Raw genomic sequence first — 6,971 nt, forward strand, 5'->3', positions numbered from 1 at the left:
TTCCTCTCGGCGGGCTGGTATACACACACCAGCTCGCCGAGAGGGCTTCCTCTCGGCGGGCTGGTATACATACACCAACTCGCCGAGAGGGCTTCCTCTCGGCGGGCTGGAATAAGTTCACTGGCTCGCCGAGAGGGCTTCCCCTCGGCGGGCTGGTATGCATACACCAGCTCGCCAAGAGGGCTTCTTCTCGGCAGGCTGGAATAAGTTCACCCGCTTGCCGAGAGGGCTTCCTTTCGGCGGGCTGGAATACATAAACTAGCTCGCCGAGAGGGCTTCCTCTCTGCTGGCCGCAATACGTTCACCAGCTCGCCGAGAGGGCTTCCTCTTGGCGAGCTGGAATAAGTTCACGGCTTGCCAAGAGGGCTTCCTCTCGGCGGGCTGGTATACACCAGCTTGCCGACAGGGCTTCCTCTCGGCGGGCTGGTATACGCTCACCAGCTCGCCGAGAGGAAGCCCTCTTGGCGGGCTGGGATACATTCACCAGCTCGCCGAGAGGGCTTCCTCTCGGCGGGCTGGAATAAGTTTACCACCTCGCCAAGAGGGCTTCCCCTCGGCGGGCTGGTATACATATATCAGCTCGCTAGAGCCTACTTGGCAGCAAAAAATATCCGCACCCGCGGGTATTTGCCGCAGGTACCCGGGTACCTGCTTTCTGCCACCTCAAGAGGTGCGGGTGCGGGTGCGGGTGTTGAGAATCCCGGGTTTTCATGGAGAGGTACCCGCACCTGTGGCGGGTACCCGGGTACCAAGTGACATCTTTAGTGTGGGGGTATTTCCGAGCCTTTATAATCTCAGCATTAAAGCATCTTTGTCATCTTTTGGTGAATCTTGAGGATTCAAAATGGACAATATGCCTTCAAGGATGATGTTGCGTGGTTTTACTGAGTGGGAGATTCTGGAGTGTTCCCAGATAAACAAAAAAGGAGATTACAAGGTATGTGTATATGGAACTGAGCAGCAATTTCTCTGTTCCTTTTTCATTTTTGTTGGCCCAGGTGCACGTAGTGTGATGGGTCTAAGAGCCTCTAGAATGTGCTTTAACACAGCCAGCTGTACCAGGTGTTCTTTATGTGCTCTGTTTGCGTAGCGTTAGCAAAAATCCCACAGAATTTCACTCAAGCCACTATGAGTAAGCAGGATTCCAGTGTCCACTACACTGGACCACATCTGCGCTCCAGTTAGCTGAGCTGGCCCACTACAAAAAGTGCATGTTAAACTCATTATCATCTTACCCTTGCTGGCCACTCTCAATGTTTATGGTCAGAATCTGAAGTACAACAAGATGGCCCCATTTCAAACTGAATTGGATGCCACTGCCACACATGAGTATTGCAAACTTGGAAGGATAAATTATTAGGAATAGGATTTGTGGGTGAAAATTGAATAGGTTGAACCCCCAAAAGTGCAGCGGCGAAGCCGCCTTGGACTCTAGTAATTATTAATTACAGGGAATAAATTTGGCGTAAAAAGTATGTGGTAAGCGCTTAAACTGATTGGCTACTTGTCAGAGGCGGGGGTCTTACGGCAACTACTTATAAGGATAAAGCTTGTAAATATACTAATAAGGGATTTTTGATATTTAAAGGTTTAATCCAGTGGATTTTACGTGCAGGGGATGGTTTTAAAGGGAAAAGGGGCTACAATAGTAGCAGGGGAGAATATTCACGGCAAACTTACAGTTTATGGGTGGTGAATGGTCTGGGGGATCTTTTCCTGAGGGCCAAATAGGCCTCTATTTATAGAGGAGACTTCAGTGGGCGTAATCACTGAGTCCTTTTCTCCCTATGGGAGTATCCAGAGGTGTAGCCGTCAAAAGGGCTTGGCTGTGGGTAATTTAATTGTATTGTAATAGACTAATTTCCCTGACTCTGTCACATGACATGTTTATAACCAATTGTCATGTGAAAGAGCTTCAGTAGAAGTCTACATAATACTTTCACGGGGTATTTCTACACGAGTAATATTACTCATTAATGTACAACAGTTTAATTTTATGTACATTGTTTGTTTTACTAAATTTATGTATGTAATACTATTTTTGGGCGCTTTCTGGGGCCAATTCTTATTTATACAATTATTACATGAAGGAATAGGAATAAGGGCTACTTTAAGTGGGTGGCCCCCCTTAATTTATGATGAGGAATCTGATTCTGCAATAATAGTTTAATAATTATTATTATTTACTAAGTTATTGCAGTCTTTTGGATACTTAATGTATCTCTAAGGCTGACACTTGCCCCCTCTAAAAAAGGTTAAATTCTGAAATAATTTAATCTTTGTGTTTAGAGTTCTTGAATCTTCTTAGATATTTATCCGCATCTTTAATGTCCTTTTCTGGTAGCCATTCATCTTCATGAATTGGTTTCCTGTATCTCACCAGATATAATTTATCTTTCTCTCCTCTGATCTTTTTGTCTTTCAAGATCTTATGAATTTTCTTCTCCTCTGACTCTTCAAGTGGAGGTACTTCTGCTTCAGGTATTTCCTTTTGTAAAGGGAATAATTCAGCATCTGATTCATTATAGTGTTTAAGTAAGCTTACTGGAAATGTAGGATGTTTCTTTTCTAGTTCTCCATATAGTTCCACCTCTACTGCATTTGGTCCATGTAGTGCTTTGACTACAAATGGGCCTACAAATGCATTTCTAAGCTTCTTAGGTCCTTTGATATGAGTAAAGTTTGTAGTTGATATCCAAGTATATTAAAGCCTCAGATTTGTAGAAAGAAAATTCAAGGGTTTCCCCTACAAAAGAGCAAAATACAAAACAAAAAAAAATCAAAGGTTCCCCGTTTTTTAAAACAAGGGAATACAGGCTCTGATTCAGTACACAACAATTGAAAAACACAAAGAACAAGCCTACAACATTCACAAAAAAGAGCCCGCAACCTACCACCCAGTGCAGCAAGCTGACACACCGTGGCCCAACACCCATCCCTGTCTAGCAGGGTCAAAAAGTGTTGGGAAGAAGACCCCCAGCCCTCAAGCACAGGGGGGTCAACGAATATCCCCCGCCAAACTGCGCAAGTGCAACAGCGGACGGGGGTGAGGCAACCCCCCGGCTGGAATTACAGCCGTGAGTCGCCTGGGGATCCATCCCTCCACAAACACCCGCCTTTTATAGCCACCACATCCCTGCAAGCCGCACCCTCCATGACTCAACGCCTCCGCCCTGCCATGGCCTTCCCCCCACCCGAACATGGCAACAACGACCAATACATCATACCACGCCACCCAGGTCCCTCTCAACCACAAATGCCACGCAACCCAAAGGAACTTAGATCTGGCCCTTTGTGACGCCTCTCAATATCCGCCCGCCTCAACCACTGCGCTCAGACCACCCCCACCACAAATCAACTCCCATCACTCCATACACAATGTGCCACCACTTGCCTGCAGACTCACATCTCCCTGATGCCTTGCAACCGTCTCATACAGCAAATTGAACGCGCCCCCTGGCCCTTTGATTTGCCTCTCCTCACTTACGATCCAGCCTCCCCACCCAAGCCAAGCAGCTCCCTTGCCTTGTGACGCACGGCCCCTTGCCAACAGCCTTCAGCCGTTGGGCCCATGCCCGCGCTCCCAGCCAACAACCAGTCCCAGCCAACAACCAGTCCCACCCAGCCCCCCACCTCCACACCAGGGGAAGATTGGTCAGCTCGCGTCCCGCCCACCCAATCCCGAAGCGACGGATGAACAGCGGCGCAGGGGGTGAGCCACGGGAGGGAGGAGAAGAGCGGCGGGCCCGGCGGCTCTACCCCCTGCTCCAGACGCTTGCCTCGCTGGCCCTGCTGCTAGACCTGCATATCTTCTTCCTCGTCTCCATCGTTCCCACCCTCCTCCGCCACTACCCGGGCCTCGGACCCTCCCTCGTCGCCCTCTTTGCCTATCTCTGGCTTCTCGCCATCAGCTCCATGGACAAGACGGTCTCCTTGGACCCCGGCATCCAGCCCCGCGGCCTGGATTTGAACCCGGAGATGGTCTGGAAACCCGCGCCGATCGACCCCGCCGAGCCCATCATCCATCCCCATCCTCCCCCTGTCTCCCATGAAAATAATGCAAAGCCGCTCGAGTACAACCAGGTTGGCAAATGGTAGCTCCTCCCCCGCTGGATCAAGCTTCAAAACACCCGCCCCAACCACGCCTCCCACAACATCTATAACCAGCAGCCCGTGCCACTTGACTTCCTCTCCGACAAGGAAGTCAGCTGTATCCAGTCCAAGTTGTGCACTACCTGCGAGTCCTACCGCCCCCCAAGATCTTCCCATTTTGGATGTGTGACTGCTGCATCGACGGTGGTCAGTCCCCTCCCTCACTCTTGCTCTTCTTCTGTCTATCTCTTAGCTGACAATCTCTCTTCTTGGACATCCAGATCAACCATCATTGCAGTTACCTCAATGTAAGCCCTTTTCTATATCTCCAGAGGAAGCGTGGCTGAAGCTGAGTAGAGCTTGTTCCGATCCCAGGAGGACGTCGACTTTGCGATTTTCTCGATTGAGGAGATCCCTTCCCCGTTGAGACTGTTTGCAGAGAGCCACAATAACATCTTGAGCTTGAGTCCTTTAAACTCAGGTCTCATGTAAGTCAATCTTCCTCTGATTAGCCTTTTTGAGCTGTGATGACTGATAAGTTTTTATTGCCTTGGGCATCAGTCAACAGCCAAATACTATTCAGAGCGGGAAAATAATGTTCTCAGCTCACCTCATTTGGGAACAAGCATGACTCCCTTGCCTTCTCACCCGCTTTGTCAACAATTCATCCAGCGAAAACGTAGGCTGGGCATCTGAGAGCTGCATCCTGGAAAGTACACAATCAATGCGCACGGTGAACATCAACGGATTCTTGCTGGAGAACCTGATCTTGAGCCCGCTGGATGAAGCGAGTGAATGTCTTGATCTGGAGGATCTCACAACGGTCAAAGTCTTGCTTCTTGCGTTCCAATCGCAGCCTATCACCTGATCTGGGGAGCTCACCAACGTGGTGCAGGGCGAGAAGATCCGGGTGTTCAACCACAAGATCTGCTTCCATTGAGTCGCTTTTTTACGCAAATTGAGTGGCGAGCGGGGCTGGCTTCCAAAGTGGGTCCTGGCGGAGAACTTGCAGATGATCCCTGACTGCAATCGCCGGGCTCGCACAGCAAGCTGGAAAGATACTTGCTGCAGCAAACAAGTGTTCGCGTGGGTGGCAACAAGCCTACGGAGTCTTCGTCGGAGCTGAATGCAAATCGGAAAGCAGTCATCTTCAGCCGCTCAGCATCGAGCGCCAGTCCGCAGAAACAAGCGGTCACCAAGCCCGGCGGCCGCAGTCCCCCTCTATCTCACCCCAATTGAATGTGAGGTTACCCAGTAAATCATATCTTTCTTGAATAAAATCCAACAAAAACAACAACAACAACTGGGCCAATGGTCGCGTTGGAGGAGGCCTTTTCCAAGCAGAAGGGCTTGGCCTGGTGGGCCGTCTACCTCAATTAATTGCAGAACTTACGCAGGCTCCAGGCTGCGGACCTCGGCAAGCTCCGCATTTCCCTGTGCACCAAACCTCCCAAATGGTCCCGCGGGCTCTTTGGCTTTCGCAGCTATAATGCCCTTCTCAAGCGGCCAAAGGAACTCCTCAAGAGTGAGTCGAGGTCGTCCCTTTTTCTCCCCTCTGAGAATACCCTCACTGATTGCTTATTCCTTTATTTTTTTTGTAGAGAGGAGCAATACATTGTCCAAGTCTTGCACAAGTTTCTCCAATGCTTGTCACCCCCATTACTAACAGAGGTGAGTAATGCCCACACACACAGCTGAAAAGAGCAAGAGAAAGAGAAGCTGTACTCTGAGAAGGCGCTAGCCTTGCGGCTGCCGGACCTGTTCATCCAACTGATGTGGCTGCGGTATTTGGAGAAGCCAGGTGACTTGACGACGCGCCAGATGGTTTTGGAGATCATTCAGGGCTGTTTTGAGCTGGACAAGTATCTGGGCACGCGGCCGCTTGACGGGAGCTATGAGTCCACTTGATTTCATAAGTTCCCGGCAAATTGCGGTTAGGGTCCATAATGGGCCACATTGCTGCTTTTATCCCCATGTAGATCAGTGCTGAGGATTTAATTAACACTTGATTTGTCATGCACAGCTGGTTCATTGATTTGATCTTTTTTCTCACCAAAAATATGTAATCTGCATGCAGATCATCATGATCTAAATTGCCCCTTTGAATATGTCACCTAATCAAAGAGTTCATTCTTTTGTTATAAGTTTTATCAATAGTGCTTTTCAAAGAGGTGCATTGGTCCAACAGTGGGCCGCTACGCTAAACTACGCTATTTTAGCCCTAACGTTTAGCGTAGCGGCAAAAAGTGCTGGCCTTTTTTGAATAGCGTTAGCGCGCTGTTAGCGCCGCTACGCTGCGCTAATTTTCAGCGGCGCTAACAGCACACCAACTTTTGTTTAGTGTTAGCGCTACACTACACCCGCTACGCTGCGCTACGTTGCGCTAAGCCGCTTTTAGCGGAAAAAATGCCTTTTTTGCCTCAAAAAGCGCTGTAGCGCAGCGTAGCAAACGCTCTTTTGCGCCCTGCGTGCTTAGCGTTAGCGCCATTGCGCGAATCTGCGCTAACGCTACACTAAAAGCTAAAATAGCTTTGCACCCTGTGCGCGTAGCGTTAGCGCAGATGCGCGCGATTGCGCTAACACTACACTAAAAAATAGCGCATTTGCGCTGCGCTACGCTACGCTAACAGCTATCGTAGCGTAGCTGACCCACTGTTGATTGGTCCTAATTATAGTTCAACAATGTGATGAAAATGGCATAGGAAATATTTACTTGATCTGTGGAAAGGGTGAGGCACTGAGCCCGCAGCGGCGCAGCCGCTTTAGCCTCTAGTTAATACTAAATCTCATATTTTGAAGCTGGGTACTTTATGCTTTTTGTCCCATTTCTCTTTGCTGTATTCAAATGCATTCTCCATGCTTTGTTGGGCGTGTTTTCT

The 6,971-nt window shown here is 49.2% G+C and overlaps 1 protein-coding gene across 1 annotated transcript; it reads left to right on the forward strand.

Moving 5' to 3' along the window:
- Positions 1 to 3,693: 3,693 nt before the first annotated feature.
- On the forward strand, positions 3,694 to 4,960 carry PtA15_10A17 (uncharacterized protein; the record flags this gene model as incomplete). The annotated part of the gene is made up of 6 exons (XM_053160330.1): positions 3,694 to 4,083; positions 4,168 to 4,299; positions 4,374 to 4,400; positions 4,468 to 4,580; positions 4,654 to 4,689; positions 4,765 to 4,960. 6 exons carry the CDS (start codon positions 3,694 to 3,696, stop codon positions 4,958 to 4,960), a joined length of 894 nt encoding a protein of 297 aa, XP_053024153.1.
- Between the last annotated feature and the right edge of the window lie 2,011 nt (positions 4,961 to 6,971).

Source organism: Puccinia triticina, chromosome 10A, assembly GCF_026914185.1.
Source record: "Puccinia triticina chromosome 10A, complete sequence".
In the NCBI taxonomy this organism is placed as follows: Eukaryota; Fungi; Basidiomycota; class Pucciniomycetes; order Pucciniales; family Pucciniaceae; genus Puccinia; species Puccinia triticina.